This window comes from Glarea lozoyensis (assembly GCF_000409485.1).
Source record: "Glarea lozoyensis ATCC 20868 chromosome Unknown GLAREA7, whole genome shotgun sequence".
In the NCBI taxonomy this organism is placed as follows: Eukaryota; Fungi; Ascomycota; class Leotiomycetes; order Helotiales; family Helotiaceae; genus Glarea; species Glarea lozoyensis.
The window spans coordinates 2,953,422-2,970,164 of NW_007361002.1; the positions used below are offsets into that span (position 1 = coordinate 2,953,422).

The 16,743-nt window shown below is 46.7% G+C and overlaps 5 protein-coding genes across 5 annotated transcripts; 4 read left to right on the top strand and 1 right to left on the bottom strand.

Moving 5' to 3' along the window:
• Positions 1-418: 418 nt before the first annotated feature.
• Positions 419-2,298, bottom strand: GLAREA_02155 (MFS general substrate transporter; the record flags this gene model as incomplete). Its single annotated transcript, XM_008089371.1, has 4 exons — positions 419-1,109; positions 1,165-1,814; positions 1,865-1,941; positions 1,992-2,298. The coding sequence occupies 4 exons, from the start codon at positions 2,296-2,298 to the stop codon at positions 419-421; spliced, it is 1,725 nt and encodes a 574-aa protein (XP_008087562.1).
• Positions 2,299-3,315: 1,017 nt separating this feature from the next.
• Positions 3,316-4,340, top strand: GLAREA_02156 (uncharacterized protein; the record flags this gene model as incomplete). Its single annotated transcript, XM_008089372.1, has 2 exons — positions 3,316-3,895; positions 3,946-4,340. The coding sequence occupies 2 exons, from the start codon at positions 3,316-3,318 to the stop codon at positions 4,338-4,340; spliced, it is 975 nt and encodes a 324-aa protein (XP_008087563.1).
• A 1,717-nt stretch (positions 4,341-6,057) lies between these two features.
• On the top strand, positions 6,058-7,029 carry GLAREA_02157 (NAD(P)-binding Rossmann-fold containing protein; the record flags this gene model as incomplete). The annotated part of the gene is made up of 1 exon (XM_008089373.1): positions 6,058-7,029. The coding sequence occupies one exon, from the start codon at positions 6,058-6,060 to the stop codon at positions 7,027-7,029; it is 972 nt and encodes a 323-aa protein (XP_008087564.1).
• Positions 7,030-12,542: 5,513 nt separating this feature from the next.
• GLAREA_02158 (uncharacterized protein) lies at positions 12,543-13,980 on the top strand (the record flags this gene model as incomplete). Its single annotated transcript, XM_008089374.1, has 8 exons — positions 12,543-12,575; positions 12,628-12,774; positions 12,863-12,899; positions 12,946-13,013; positions 13,075-13,402; positions 13,449-13,509; positions 13,559-13,626; positions 13,676-13,980. The coding sequence occupies 8 exons, from the start codon at positions 12,543-12,545 to the stop codon at positions 13,978-13,980; spliced, it is 1,047 nt and encodes a 348-aa protein (XP_008087565.1).
• A 385-nt stretch (positions 13,981-14,365) lies between these two features.
• On the top strand, positions 14,366-16,210 carry GLAREA_02159 (uncharacterized protein; the record flags this gene model as incomplete). The annotated part of the gene is made up of 2 exons (XM_008089375.1): positions 14,366-14,586; positions 14,638-16,210. The coding sequence occupies 2 exons, from the start codon at positions 14,366-14,368 to the stop codon at positions 16,208-16,210; spliced, it is 1,794 nt and encodes a 597-aa protein (XP_008087566.1).
• Positions 16,211-16,743: the final 533 nt, after the last annotated feature.

Sequence of the window (16,743 nt, forward strand, 5' to 3'; positions counted from 1 at the left end):
TTCGGAGTCGATATGCATAGCTCTTTCCCAATCAGGAGATTATGCCTTTCTTAGTATCTATTATGTCTCCTTTCGTAATCCTTAGAACTGGAGATTTGAAGGTGTTGGTCGGAGGTGATCACTCATCACTTCGGATCTCGGCCCAACACACGTTCCCCAAAATATAGAATTGTCTTTGATTGAATATTGTTGCAATCTATTCTTTGTGGAAGTCTATTAACATCAAACGAATGGAATATATCTAAGTTTTGAAGCAAATCGTGCAATTCGTCTCGAGTCTCGACGTCGGATTTAAGTTATCGCTAAGAAGCACCTGGCATGATGACCACTGCAAAGCTATTTATGATGGAAAAGCCACATAAATCCGTGTTTGTGAACTATATGGCGTTCGATAACCGTGCTTGGAACCTTTTCTGATTCATCGCGCTGAATCTTCCCTAATAGTAATCATACACTCATTCAACGTCATAGCCGGCGTCGTATCGCCCGTCCCAACCGCAGATTTTTCATCCCTATCTTTTTTCACTCTACGCCATTCCGGTCCCTTCTTCATCAACATCATAAGCACCGGGCTAAACCCCATGAACAGAAGCGCCAACAACGTATATGCCCATCCGGTTCCAATTGCATTCATCAATGGCAGAATCACTGCGGTCAGAACCGCCCCCATTTCGCATCGTACGATGTTGTTTGCTGCCGTGGCGGTTGATGGTTTTCCAGGATATATATCGACGATAAGAATATTGAGGACCTGGGAGCAAGCGGTAAGTCCACAGCTGAGAAAGAAAAGCGCGATGACAGGTGCAGCGAGCATGAGCTTTTGCATCATGATCCAGGCGTACGCGATAGTGAATGTACCAGCCATAAAAATCGCGGGAAGGACGATTTCAATTCTCGCTCTTTCGATAGGGAAGTTGGTGAGATCTTGAAAGCGATTCTTGATGACGGGGATTCCGAGTTTGGCGGCGTGGCGGCGATAGTTCCAGTCGACGGTTTTGCCGATGGTTAGGACTGCTAGAATACTTCCGCAGCCGAAAGGGATGAACATGAGGGAGATTTGTAACTGGTTGAAATTGTAGAGTTCGTGGAATAATTTGGAGGTGCCGGTGCTGGGAAGGAAATATGTTAGAACAGTCAGATATATGACATGAAGGTAATGATTACCTGATTGCATAGAAGCAGCCAAATGAGAGACCAGTTGTTGTCAAAATAATTGCACTCTCAAGGTCGCCAAGAACTTTGAGCGTAGATAGCGGATTTGGGAGTCGAAATTTGTATGCCCTGCGAATTTCCACCTCTTTCATTTTGTCATATTCTAATCCAGCCTTTCTTCGATTCTTATGACGCACCAAGTCGGTCAAGTTCTTCGAAAAGAATGGCGGAGGAATTGACCCGTTATCAACGACATTCCGACAAGTCTCGGGAAGAAACAGGATAAGCGGGATATTGACCGCAGACGAGAAGATGAAAAGAAACCAGAAGAGAAAATGCCAGCCCGCGAATTGTCCAATAGCACCTCCCAGAAGAGGTACAACCATAGTCCCGAAAACAAAAGCCATTGATGTGAGTCCGATGTATTTCCCGCGTTCTGCTGAAGTGGTGATATCTCCAACAACTCCATTCGCTAAGGTGATCGTGCCCGAAGACCCGGCCGCTTGCAACACTCTCAAGAGGAGAAGAGCCCTGAAGTCGTTTTGCAATGCCAATCCGATGTTTGCGGCGTTGAAAATGATGAAGCAGAATATATACATGGGGCGTCGGCCTAGGTTGTCGGCTAGATCTGCAACGAATGATGGCGCGATGCCTTGGATGACCTGAACCTTTTTTCAGCTGCGTTCGGTGATTTTTGAGGGGAAGTACGAACGAGAAAGAAGGTTATAGTAAGATTTATATGGGTATTTGAAACGTTTAAATCTCTTGAGATTGTGTCGAGTGACGGATCTGACTCGGTTAGGAGCTGTTGTCTGATGAATAATATATCTGAAACTCACAATATATCGAAGTTGCCATGGGAGAAAAGATAGATGCGAATGAAGCTGTAAAGATTACAAGTTTCTTTTGTTTGCCGGTCAGAACTGTGAAGTCTTCTCCTGACTGCACTGGTTGTTCCGAAGCCGGCTCACGAGTTGCATCACCCCCTTCTTCATTTTCGTATATCGTAAGAACACTTTCTGATTTCTTTTCGACATTGTCATAATTGTTGCTTTGGATTACAGATATTGCGGGCGTCTCAATATCTGTAATCTTGTTCACAGCCATCTCGTCGACTTTGGATGAAATAGCTGACTCCTCGTCCATTGCGGTTCATTGATAATTTAAATGAAGAAGCGGTCAAGTGAAGAAAATTTAAGTGAGAAAAGAGTGACTTGTGTGACATTTCATGCCTCGTATTTGTCTAGTGTATAGTTGAGAGTTGCCGTGATGTTCTTGTATAACTCTCATGGTAGGACGATGGAGGGGACTTATTCGGGACCCACCAATGGCAAGCTGTGATGCAACGACGTCACATCAACTTCTCTTGTTCCTGCCGTTTGAAATCGGATGCTTACATAGCGTCATACCAAACTACATCATGGCTTACGGCTTTGTACAGCAAAGGATGAATTCTTCCAACGTCTTGACGTTCGAGTTTGACAACAGGTCCTTCATAACCGATCACTGACAATCTGGAAAATCAATAAACTGATCATTAGAACTACCAAGCTCAGACTCCTGAGCGCCTTTTCTCACATGAAACTATTGAAACTCAACTTCATAGACATTTCTCGATTGAAAACAAAGTATAACTCTTCTAGTCTAAAATTCTAAATGGAGCTCTGGTGGAAGTCGCCTACAGATAGGACGCAAGCAAATCCGATCTTGCGAATCAACATACAAACATGGAGTTCCAGGAGAAGTATTGCAATTGGTAGAAAAATCAAAACCTTCCATATTATTTGGCACACATGTTCTGTTGTCGTGGCTTCTGGATCAAATGGTACCTACCTTAAATGGCAGGTCTCTCATAAGCTGCGACTTCAAACCTCACTTTCAAGCTGTCATTGACTGAATGATGTCCAAGCACTTTCTGGACTCAAATTTTCTTGGATAGAAAATCCGCACTACTATCCCATGGTCCAACACCCTTCGCGCCTTCCTATCTTGCCAAAAAGCCACCAGGTGGTGCTCAAACGAGACGTTCGCTTAATCTGTCACAAAGTCAACACAACAAACCCGAATTGACTTGCTCCATCTCTCAACCTCTCCAACCACAACACACACCCATCCACACCCTCAAACCCCCACCTGCGGCACCATCGCAATACGGCCTCCATTATGGTGACGGCAATCTCTTCCGCCCCTCTGCTGGGTCAAATCGCGCCATTCGGAGACGCAGTTTTCCTCGTCGGTCCAGATGCAGTGAGACTACAAGTCGTATCCATCTTCGTTCGCACACATTCCAAGGTGTTCGAGGCAATGCTGGGGACCAACTTTGCAGAAGGCCAAAAGAGCATTTCGAACAAGACAAAGACGATCTCTCTCCCAGAGGACGACGCGGACGCCTTGTGGATCATCTTCAGTGCTATGCATGGAAGGACATCAGATATACCAGACCCACTTGAGCCAGATATGGTGTTGAGAGTTGCTTACATGGCGGACAAGTACGATTGTTCGCAGTGCTTGAAATACCTCATAAAGTCGTGGATGGAGGTTGATGATGCAAAACATAGGTGTAGGAAATGTAGGGCACCCGATCAGCGGCACTGGAAACTCATGGCGGCAGCCTACTATTTTCGAAACGAAGAAGGCTTTGAAGCACTTTCCAACAAGTGGATTACAGAATACACTGAAAGCTACCTAGCAGTGACTGAATATGGAGGCTTTCTGGACCCAATGGTTCTCGTTAGACTGTGTGGTAAGTCCCGTACACAATCGCAATCGAGACAATTTCTGAGATCAAAGTAGTCATCCTACAAGAAAAAAGGGTCGAATACCAAGTACACTTGCTCAATACAGCGGGGGAAACTTTGATGGAATATTGGGAGAATTGTTCTTGCTCTGCCATGTTCGATGAGGACGAGGATGTCCCAACTCCATATTATCAAATCCACGACCGATTTTTGGTCGAGCTGAGGAGTGCAGCACCTCAACTGCGCGACATCATCCATAATACTCTGAATATCATCGATTATGCCACCACTCACCACATCCCGGAGTGCCGAAATACTACAGAAGATAGGTTCGTATTGTTAAATAGGGCTTCATCGGATGTTTCAAGTGTTGCTTGGACCGGGAAAATATGTATGGACTGTATCAGATCTAGCACACCGCACTCTGATCATCCTCTTGCACCTAACTAATAAACTTTCTCCTTGAAATTTGGTTCTAGTGTCCGTGGAAAAGGGTGAAGGGTGTTGCAACGACACGTGATCATGTCGAATACGTTTACGTTTTGCAAATGTATGAGCTAATATGGTGTTTGCTGTTTTCGGAGTCAAAATAATTGCTACATAACAAGCGAAATGTATATTAGCATTGCAATTTCCTAAGCACATTTGGCGTCAATGGGGATAGAACGGATGGCTCTATCGAATGTACAAAAGATTTGAACAAATTCATTCAAGATGCCTTCTTCGATACACATCTCATTGGAATCGCTCAAAATAGAATTAGTCTTATTAAATAAATCAAGATTTACAGACTGAATTTTCGTCTCACCCATAGTAGATATAACTATCCAAGGATAAGAATCATTACTAAGCTCCCCGGATAATCGGAAATTTCTACCTTAATATCTCTGCCAATGGACCACATAGAGAGTGAGACTATACTAATCTTTGAGATTACACACATCTAAATCTCAAAAGTTTACATCGTGTCACTGTTTTCTTAGTTCTCAGTTATCCGGAACTATAAACGTAACATCAGCGCACTATGTTGTTGTATAAAAGATCTTTGTAGAATTGTAAGGGTAAGTTGTGAATCTTCAATCGCAAGCTTTGTACCTCTTCACCTAGGTTTATTTTCATAATATCCTCCTCTAGCTGTAAAATGAATATTTGGAGTGCCCTCATACACCGAGGGTCTTTATGATTTTTTAAAAACACACCTTGCAATTTGAATTCCCACACACAGAATTTAGTCCAGAACTAAATCAATCCCCAATTTTCCCTCGCACTCAAAACCCTCCTTCGCACAAAAGAATCGTGTCGCATCAGGAGGTGAGGAAAGGGATGGTGTATATATGGGTACAAGTATAGTTAATGGGACAGAAGTAATATATACAAATTAGAATAAGATATTAGGCGTTGCGCAGGATATCAGTTCCTTCCATTTTCTCAATTCCTTCGATTTTCTTACTCTCTTCAACCACACACAACCTCTCCCTTTCACACCCTCAATCAATTGCGCAACCTCAGTAGTACCACCCCCCACCAATTCTGCATACTTATACGCAACTCACAAGCACTCGATCCAAAACTCCAGAGTCTCGGCCCTTTTCAACCAACTCAATGCGTATCTCAACCATTTAAAGGGTTCTCGCGCGAGATTTCCCGCCGCAGACTACCCCTTCCATTCGCTACCACATTGCAAATCATATCAGAATTCAAATCTCCAGAGGTTCCGTCGGTTTTTATACGCTTACCCATCGTAGACCATTTCAATACCCCAGCATCCTCGCTTCACCACCTCAACCACTCACAAGCCCGCCACCGTTTACGGAGCGAGCTGAGTGGATTTGCTGCCAGCTCCGCATATGATTTCCTCAGGTCTTCGGCTTTTTAACTTATTTAAACCATGAAGGAAATCCTTTTGGGGTGATTATGGTGAGCTGATAAGGGTATTTAAGGTGAGATGACGCTCATGATTGGTCGTGTGTTGAGGCTTGTGCTTACTCAGATGGGAGATTTCAGTGGGCTAAGAATCCAGGCAGGGAGGATTTGGGGGTTATAAAGGTGAGGTTTGCCCAAATCTTGAAAATATAGAAAACACGATCCTCATCTCTTCTGGTTTTGTTTTAGGTTTCAAGATCGATCAAAAAAAAAACCGCACGAAATCAAATCAAGAATAGCAATCATGGCACTCTCCTCAATGTTAACACAATACTTCCCTCCCCCTCCAACACTCACCGAATCCTCCCTCCCCTCGCAAAAGGGCAAAATATTCATCATAACAGGCGGAAATGCCGGCGTCGGTCTCGAGCTCATCAAACTCCTCTACCCAACCGGCGCGACCATCTACATGGCATCTCGCTCGTCCGAACGCGCCAGCGCCGCCATCAAAACTATCACCTCATCCAATTCGGAAAACGCAAAGAATTTGAAATTCCTGCAGCTCGATCTGAATGATCTCCACTCCGTGCGCGCTGCAGCGAAGAAATTCCAGAATCTGGAGGGGAAATTAGATGTGTTGTGGAATAACGCGGGGATAGGAACGGTGCCGGTAGGCACGAAGACTGAACAGGGTATTGAAGCCAATATGGGCGTTAACGTGATCGGTCCCTTATTATTCAGTACATTGCTCGTCCCGCAACTTCGCGCCGCCGCAGCGTCTGCTCCAGCAGGAAGCGTTCGCGTCGTATGGACGAGCTCGTGGATGATGGAAGGCGGTGCGCCGAAGGGCGGGTACACTTTATCGGAGCTTGAGAAAGGGGGGAGTAAAGACGCGACGGTTAATTATTCGACGAGTAAGGCGGCGAATTTTATCGTTTCGAATGAATTCCAGAAGAGGTACGGGAAGGAGGGGATTGTGAGCGTGTGTCAGAACCCGGGGAATTTGAATACGACGATTTATGATAGTGTGAACCGGGTTGTGATGGTTTTTGTGAGGTGGTTCCTGTTGCATCCGGTGAAGATGGGGGCGTATACGGAGGTGTTTGCGGGGTTGGGGGAGGGGGTGGGGGGTGGGTATGTTATTCCTTGGGGGAGGGTGCAGGAGAGGAGGAAGAATCCGAGGGGGGATATTTGGGAGGCGATGGAGAATGGGAAGGGAGAGGTGTTGTGGGAGTGGTGTTTTAAGAAGATTGATGCGTGTAAGGAGAAGGTATAGGGTGGAGAGAGCAGATGGTAATGTGGGAAGGTGTATATTTGATGAGTATTGCGGAGCTGGGAAATGAGTAGACGATAGAAGAGCAATCTCCTTCGAGTAATAAGTGTTCAAAAAAGAAGCGTACCTTTCTCACCTCGAGTTGTACAAATGTCTCGTTTACGCCAACCAACGATCGATCGCTGACGTTTATGCTTATTCTTTCAGCTCTCAGCTGACTGGTCCCAAGAACGACGAAGGAATCGACCCTTGCAACAGTGCGCATTAGGCACGGCATGTTGCCTCACTCCGCTTTTGTACGTATTTCGGTCTTCTGGAGCCTTACGCAAAGGCGACGGTATTACGGCCCAAAAATAGAGGCAAACGTCGGGCAGTTATTGGGCTGGAATTGAGTCGCCCGACCAACAAGAAGCCGACGTTGGAATTGAAAACAGGACGTTCATATACGAAGATTTGAGTCGCTGTTGTTGTAGAAGGATTTCTGAAGTATGTCTGTGGTCAATCTGGCTTAATCCCGTCACTTAAGAAGAAGACAGAATATTTTGCATCCGTAAAATTGAGCGACTTACCAAATCTGTACCCAAGATGCCCGCTCCAATACTAGCTCTCCCCTTAGAGATTCAATTCATGATCGGAGCATACCTAGGCTTGTTCGACATCCAAGTCCTCCGAATGGTGCACCATCTCTTCCGATCCATATTCCCAGCAGCAACCTACGACCAACTTCTCGAATTCAACTGGAAATCCGATCGTCTCGTCTGTTTCGGCTGCATAACACTCCGTCCCATGAAAGCATTTCCCCACGAGATGATCATATTCCACAAACACCCTCCTGAGTCCAAAGCGCCAATTCGCATCTGCAAGGAGTGTGCACCACAGATCCTACATAATCGCGGCTTTAAGTTCTTTTTGCATGGTCACTGGTGGACCTTTCGGGGTGTAACGTATGTGAGATGTTTTAGCTGTTTGATGATTCGAGAAGGGGCTGAGGAGAGGGATGTAAGGGTATGTCTGCCGTGTCGAGAAGAGGATGCGAAAAGTGGCGGTGATGGGGTGGTCGCACCGCCAGGAACTGCGTATGGGAAGAATGGTGTGCTCTTTATACAGTGTTTGAGGTGTGGTGGTACTGGTAAGGATGGTAATGATAGACCTTGGAGGTTGTGTGAAAGTTGTCATCGGGATAGTCTTGAGACGGAGTATGCGAGGCGGATATGTGTTGCTCGTAAAAGACAGAACAGGCAGAGAGAAATAGATGCAAGGCGACAGCGCCAAAACAGGGGATGCTTTGCGCATAATCGTGTCCAGCCTGGGGATTATTGGTCCCCCCGAGGAAGGGAATGTCATATCAACCGGTATCATACTACTCGTGGCGATTGTTGGACTCCGCGCGATAGAGGGTCCTAGAATAATATTAGAAGGTGCCGTGACAAGAATAAATTGATGAAGCAGATTAAAACTCAACTCACTTGTTTCGGCTACCGGCCGTCAATAATGCACTTCTCGTGCGCATTCTTTTTCCATCATCAATACACCGTTCACCCCTTCTTCTTCCGTACATCTTGGATATGCACTCAAGTACATAGAGGGTAGAATTAGCAGACACCTTTGGAGTGCGGTGGGATTGTAATCCTAACAAAATAAATTGACGAACTGTTTAAACGTCCGGATGACATCTTCCGATATCCGAGTGAGCTCTTGCTATTTCCAGTTTTTCGTTGTTGTTTTGCATTCCTTAAATCTTTTTGACTCGTCTATTTGTTCCAATGCTAGTGAGAATTGCATGTGAGATGTTCATCATGTTGGCCATTTTGGCTATATTAAATCTCTTGATTAAAGCAGTGGCCCCAGCTCCAATTCATCGTCGGAAGGCTTGCATCTTAACAGAATAGCGGGAACCACGAGGAGAACGACAGTGACGATGGTGTTACGAGTTGCCACATATCTCTATTCTTCTCAGGCTGACAATATGCGAATTGCCATACGTCGTCCGAAGTTTGGCGGCGATGCGAATAGCGAAGACGAGAGACTGTTCGAAGGGAGGTATCAATGATTGTCAATTCGACATGGAGGACCGAGCAAGTTATCTCGGTTTTGGGGGCGCTTCGAACTCGTCTGGCTTCCGTGTGTTATCTTCACTTTCATTTGTCTTCTTTACGGTTGTCGTGTGTAAATGGTCTGTTTACAAGCCATGGACCTGCTAGAGAATTTAGCTTCTGCAACTGCAACGACGAAGTGTTCTGGATCGAGGCTTCGTGGCTACGGTAATATTTCGACAGCACCGAAGGATATCCAAACATCGATCTTGATCTTCATACTGGAGTCGACGGTCCATGGCTATCGGCAAAGTGTCTGTTCGTATCGAACTTTGCCACACCTTTCTCTGCACACGCATATTGAGAAGGTCTGGAAGCTTCGATGATCCATAGACACACTTCAATCGATGTGCCGCTATGTGTGGCTCCTGACTGTCGAATATGAAAAAAGCAAGCCATGGAACTTGCCTTGTGTGTGGTATTCGGGGCTCACAATTGGTGCGGCTGCTAGTTGCAAGCACCTCTATGCAGATGATTGGAATTGTAAGACAGTTCTGTTCAGTAGAATCAAGAATGTCCGACCACCGGTGCGATGTGAACAGGAAGAGTTGTTCTCTGTAGACCACCTTTCTGTCAGAAGATGACTCTTTTGCTTATCACTCACAAGTATAAGCACATGCCTACCACTGCACCTTTGAAGATGGCTTGCTTTACCTTGGTGGCGTGTTCGAGAAGAGATTCTTGCCATCAGTATCCTCCATCAGCTGCTCTTGATTCCACGGGCTGATCGATGCCGAATTGAAAAACTCGGCTGAAAGCAGAGTAAGACGAAGTGTGATTCTCCCGGTATTATTTTGCACTTGAACAATGCTTTGAAATTGACTCCTTCATCTGTCTGATGAGATACCAATAGCGGGAAAGAGGTTTCAGGGTTACAGACATTCCCTGTGTGTTGACGCGGCGCGACGACTGGTATAAAATTGGGGTCAATGGCATCGAACGATGACTTGCCGCGAACATTTGGAAATGTTATTTGCTCGATAAAAATCAGGTCAGGAAAAGAAGGTTACGTGGCCTTTCTTGTGAGAAGTTTCGAGAGAGAATACTGCAACCATCTGCATGTAATGAGCTCAGTCTATGTGACTTGGACTTCATAGTAACATAGTTCGGGTATCTTGAGCTGCAGAAGAGGATCGAATGGAAGATCTGGTGTGAGGACCATAGAATGTGACAAATAAAATGGATGTGGAAGTCAAGTTACTCGTACAATTATTAAGATCCGCCAAGTGGGTGTGATCACAATACGCACTGCTCCTCCATAGCTATTCGGACGCTGGTGGAGTTACGCGTCGAAATATTCGAATCAACTCGCGAACACTTCGACAACAAAACAACAGCACCAAGTGACGAGCAACGACACCTGGACATCTTTACCTTTGATATCGCAAGTACACTTGACCCCGTGAATTGAGGTATTCTCCTAATGCCCATCAGTATTACAGTGAGATTCTTTCGCAAGAAGTTCTCCGCATTCTAAGCCGCCTTCTGGCCCTTCCTCGCCGTGATGGCTGATACATCACAATCACACCGCGCATCCAAATCAATAACTGAAGGCATTTTCCGAACTTGATCGCGGCAGAGACTGCTTTTCAATCAAAATCATTACGACTCCTCACAGAAGCCAATTTCATTGGCATTCATCTGTATCTGAGAGCCTCAGTTGCTGACAACGCCGAATGCAAATGCAACTCACAAACCGGCGGCTAGAGAACTCATCTACAACTGGACGCCACATGTTACGTCCCGATCCGTGATATGCAGTGGTGTGATGCGGTCGAGTCGGAAATTCCCCCCAACATGGCGTCAGGGACAGGTCTCTCAGACCTCTCGATTCCCGTGTCGGGGAGATAATTCGATGCCAAATGGGCTACGGAACCTGAAGCCTAAACACAATTCAATTTATCAAATACCGAAAGCGAAAGGGTGCATACGTTTGATGCAGTCATCTCAGACATCACGAAATTGTGATGAAGGGAGGAGAAGAGCTGGTTCAGGGAATTCACCGAGTGCTTTGATCGCGACGGAGAATTTCTACTCAATGTGAAAGTCTCGCAAGGTTTCAAGAAAGAGAGCATTTCCTTTCTAGGACAGACGAAGCTTCCAAGCTTCCACCCGTCTTCTCTCAAACGAGACCCAACTCCGCAACCACATACTCCGTTCTTTAGCGGGTTGTGTCTTGAGTCTGAGGTTGCTCGTTGAGGACATCTCGAGTCTTCGACGTTCTCTCCCAGGTCACACCATCCAGAAAGGACTGCTCGTCCATCCCTGGTCATCCCATTGTGACAGCCATCCAACGCGTCCTCGCTTCAAGATCCTCGACATGCATACACCGACTACCCCACACTGTTCGTGAGACCGCAATTGGTGCGGGCAGTCCCTGACGTTCCCGGGAAAAGACGAGCACGCCACTTTCAGCAGGAATCGATTGATGGACAAGGCTTAGTGTGGACGAGGACCCTGGAAGAAGCTCGCCGACCATTGAGGATTGCATGTCATCGTGGGCTGACGGCAGGGACCAAACCGAAATCGAGATTCCACATCCAAGTCTTTCCCGTTAGCAGGCAAGGTCAGGGCGCTCCGGGGGGCTTCATTCGTCTTTAGGTGCCTGCGAATTCCTTTTGCGTCCCGTGTATGGAGATTTTCAGCACGCTTTTCTGGTAATGCAACGCAGGCCTGTCGGAGCACCAACGGCATACCCCTCGCCTATACCGTATTCCCAGCCAAGTCCTGCGATGCCCTTTATCCAGTTGGTTGCGTTCGCGCTTAACTGGACTTTTGCAGTGTCACCATTACACAGCGTGTTCTCCTCTCGCCAGAGTTCGCCAGAGAGCTGACCGAAATCAAGTGTTTCTGCGGGCTCTTGTACGTAGATATGAGGCCACGAGGGAACCCAAAAACGACAGACCTGCTCGTCGGGCCTCCCTGACCGTTATTCCGGGTTTCAAAGACATTGGCCAATTGATCAGCTTCAATGCTTGCTCTTTCGGTCTCTCTGAGCAAGCTTCGCCGCGGCGGATGTTTACCCTGCAGCCGCGGTCTCTGTGCGTTGACCTCCCCCAGTCGGTCGGGTATTCTGCCACAGGGGTGTTTAGCCAACCAGTTGGCACTATCTTTTCCCAAGACTGGATCCGGTAAGCATCTGGGCCAACATTTCGTCCACCATCGCTTCCACGTTGCATCTCCTTCCTCTTAAGTTAAGATTCCCCCGCCCCCTACTTCAATCCTCTTCTCGTCTCCACCCCCAAGGTTCGACCAGATCAACGGGTTTTTAGTCGCAAAAGCAAGTCTACGATCTTTTCGTCGTCATTTTTGTTTTGTGTAATTTTCGCGTTGAAAAGTCTCCCACGCGTTCAACAAACTGGAGTAACAGGAAGAGTCTTGTCTCCAACGTCCAGGAGACACGTCTACGGACCGTAAATCGTTATGAACGGATATCCGCCGAAGCCTGATTATGGAGTAGGCCACCGACGTTCCAGGCGTTCTGGTGATTTGCTAATGTTTGTCGTAGGACTACTCTTACAGAAAGGATATCCTTTTGGTGATCGATGTTGTGCTCGTGGGCATCTCATCGATCGTTGTCCTCTTGCGATTCTATACAAGATGTCAAATTAGCAGATATTTCGGCCCTGACGACTGGTGGATGCTTTTGGCTTGGGTAAACAATCCTGTGTTTGGTTGCGATTGCCTTTCTCGACCGAGACTTCTGTTTCCAATCACCTACTAATCAAGCTTTGTGATTTTAGCTGCTAGGTCTAGCGAACACAGGTCTTTGGATATACTGTAGGTTGACCGTTTCTTTGGAGGCTTTGTAACTGACGTACTTCAGATCTTGAACTGGGCAGCTGGAAGCATGTTACAGATATTCCATTTGAGGATTTTCCCGAGATGTTCAAAGTAAGAACTACTTTCCAACAAGCCGTTCTTTCGACAAGCTAGTTCTAACATTCTTTACCAGGTCCTATGGATGATTCAATGGGTATATCTCATCGCTACTGGAGCTGGTAAAATGTCGGTGCTCGCATTCTACCTGCGTGTCTTCCAAGGCCAATCTCGACGGTTCCGACATATCATATTTGCTTTGATGGCATTGGTCGTGGTTTCATCCGCAACCATGGCTTTTGTACTCATATTTCAGTGCGATCCCGTGCACTCATTTTGGTCCCGAATGTTTGGGGGTGGGAAACGAGAATGTCTAAATCCGGACGTGTTGCTTTACACGTCATCTGGTATCATTGTGGTTACTGATGTTACAGTCTTTATACTTCCCATGAAGCACCTATGGCGTACGTTGTTTGATATAAATAATCTGCTTCCACTGACACACTGCAGGGCTCAGCATTCCAAATCGACAAAAGCTTCAGGTAATGTTTTTGATGGGACTAGGTGGTTTGTATGTTGTAGACTCTTGTGCTTGATTATTTCTTACTGATAAATTCTAGGACATGTGTCGCGTCTGCATTCCGCGTCTACTACCTATCTGTCTTGGTCAGCAGCCAAGATCGGAATTGTAAGTTTGCAACCACTGTCTAGGGAATGTACTAATCATTGGCCTATAGATGATGGTTTCGAGTACAGCTACTGGACCTCAATCGAACTTTTCGTTGGTATAATCACGACATGTCTCCCACCTTGCAAACCATTCTTTATGAGATTATGCTGTGCTGGCAGGACTCGATCCGATCATTTTACAGATGAATTAGGATCACAAAGTTATGCACGAACGCGAAGCACGACGGTACCATCGCTACGATTTTCGAACGAGGATGACAGGTCGACCCCTACATCGAGCCGAGATCAATATCATGAATTCCATTTCCACAAGACCCGAAGTCTTTCGCCGGTACGAATGGAGGATCGCTGAAGATGGAATGTGGAGCTTTTAATTTTTTCTACGAACATCGATCGTAAACACCGACAACCGTAAAGACCCAGGATCCCTGTTTTGACGACCAAGGTGCCACAAGTGAACAATCGGGAGAATTCGTCCTTTGTTCAGAGTCCACGATGTATGTTTGCGGAAGTAATAGTCGAGTCTTTCTGCGGCCTTTGTTCGTTTGCCAGGAAACATACGCGGAAGTTGAACAAAGGTGCACTTCGTTGAAACCAAATTCTACGAGCATCGACCAGGCTGAGGACTAGATTAGGCACTACGGGTTAAAATCCCGTTTTCTCGCTCGATCCTCGTACCCACATACGTCAAACACAGACTCGAAAAACACGATAGCACCATTAAACGGTGGTTAACCATGCCTCTAGTATTGAAACGAAAGCTGAGCGATGATGGACTGGACCGTAGGAAACGAGAACAATTGAGCAAGGAAGAGGATCCGGACAGGCCACGTGTAGTATTCGGACTTGAATTGGAGCTCGACTTTGTGGTAGTAAAATCGGTACATCAAGCCTGGACAGACGAACGAAGGCATCCGCTCAACACACCTTATAAGTCTAAACGGAATCGGATTTTGGAGTAATGAAGACTTTCGGCTTTGGGAAGAGCTTTTGGGCAGAGAAGGGAAAGTCAGCACACCGCGACAACAAACTCTGAGGCATGGGGAATCTTGTTGTCATTAGCCGAGTACCTTGCGATATATCTGAGCCACGAACACGAAACTCAGACCAAGAAAGCTGGGCCTCTCGGACGGGTGATATTCGCTCAACATCCAAAACAAGCGCGATCAGATGCCTGGCATGTAACAATCGACGATAGTTTGAATCCCGATCGGCAAGACCTCTCGAAATATCTGGATATTGATTTCGTAAACGCGAAGGCTAATTATCGCGTATCAGGCGCCGAGCTCGTCAGTTCGGTGTTGGATTATGAGGAGGAGGAAACCTGGTCTTCAATGCTAAAACAGATCCAACAAGGGCTAGCCTCTCATTGGTCTAAGTTTCAAGAGACAAGACTCCCTCAAGACCTGTCGGAACAATTTGCCTTTTTTGAATCTATGGGAACGGAAGCTTTGCATCTGCACATAAGTCTACCAGATGTGCCCTGGGATAGCCCTCTTGGAATCAGCTGCGTCAAGAATATCATGGTTTTATATGGACTTTGCGAAACCGAGATTGAAACCTGGTTTTCTAGCAGATTCAGAAACGATCAGTGGTGTCAACGATTGACCGGAGGGACAGAGTTCGATAAATCAGAGTTAGTCGATGCTAGGTACGGGCTGTATTCGGTAACAGAACTTGGCAGTCGATTCACTCCAAAAACCTATACCAAAGCGATCTACGATTGCGAGGAGCTCTGGGATATTAAATCGTACGTGTCTGGTCAACGAAAACCTGGAACATACGCCAATGGTTTGCCAGTCGTTGTTCGCGACATCGCCCACTACACAGCCATTAACATCAGCCCATCTCGACCGAACAAGCCATGGACTCTCGGGTTTCGTCAACACCATGGAACCATCGATAAGAAGGAAATCACATGGTGGACGACATTTTGCGTTGCCTTGATCCGATATGCTTTTCTGATGGCTAGAGTTGGGATAACGGTGACGGATGCGGAAGAGTGGGTTTGGCGACGGAGTATACTTGATACGATCAACTTTCCACTGGCAGGCGTGGCCCATTTCGAGGCGCAGAGGGATAAGTTTTTTGTGCCATTCATAGCTGCCAAGGCTTATCCTGAACGAGAGATGATTAAGGAACGGATGAGAAAGGTTGAGATTGCAGAAGCGAAAGCTAAGGCAGAAGGAGAGGAAGGAAAGGATTTGCCAAATGACACCGACGGTCTCGAAACCGAGGAAGACAGTGCAGACCTGAACACACAACAAGACTCTGACACCCTCGAATCCAACACCCAGGCAGCGAGCCCAAATGATATCCAGGATGCAGAAGACCCCTTCGACACCGAAGCAACGTCAGCCACAACAACCCCACCCGCTCAAGAAGAAGAAGAAGTCCTCACCCTCGGCGCCGCCATGGACGAACAAATAAGGTGCATGCCCTCCTACATCGCCGCCGCCGCCATACCATGCGAGTATGAAGGTGCTCCTCCCGGCCGCTCCCCCCGGCCGCTCCCCGGATACGCGGGAGCAGCGCGCAGCGAGACGAAATGCGCAGTGGAGCGAGTACAAAGGGGTTCTTAGGACGTATGGTGTTCCTGATCATTTGGTGGATAAGCTCAGTTATGAGGATGTGAGGACCACGGTTGGGTATCTGAGGTGGGATCGCAGTGATGAGTTTCGGGAGGGGAGGAGTGAGTGACTGAGTGATGAGGGGAGGGGAGGGTAATGATGTTGAAGGGGAAGGGGAGGGTGTAGATTGGGGGGGATACGATAGCGGACGCTAATTTCTAATCTCATAATTATCACTCTCAATTTCCCATGTCTTTGATTTCGTCGACAACTTTTCTTACAAGTAAGCTTGCAGCCTCTTGCATCTCATCTTGAATGCTTCACCGTCTCAACGATTCCCCACCACGATCATGCAAATCCATCTATCTGCCGTTCATTACCCCATACGGCAGTATGTCCTTGTCTCTTGCCTCACGCCACTTGTATATGGGCTTGTCCTTGCGTGATGGAGCTTGGGGTGGTTCGTGCTTTGATGGCCTTCCAACCCGCTTTCCTATCTCTTATAGGTTGCTTCAAATTATGTGAGTTAGGCTTTTACACGCTCA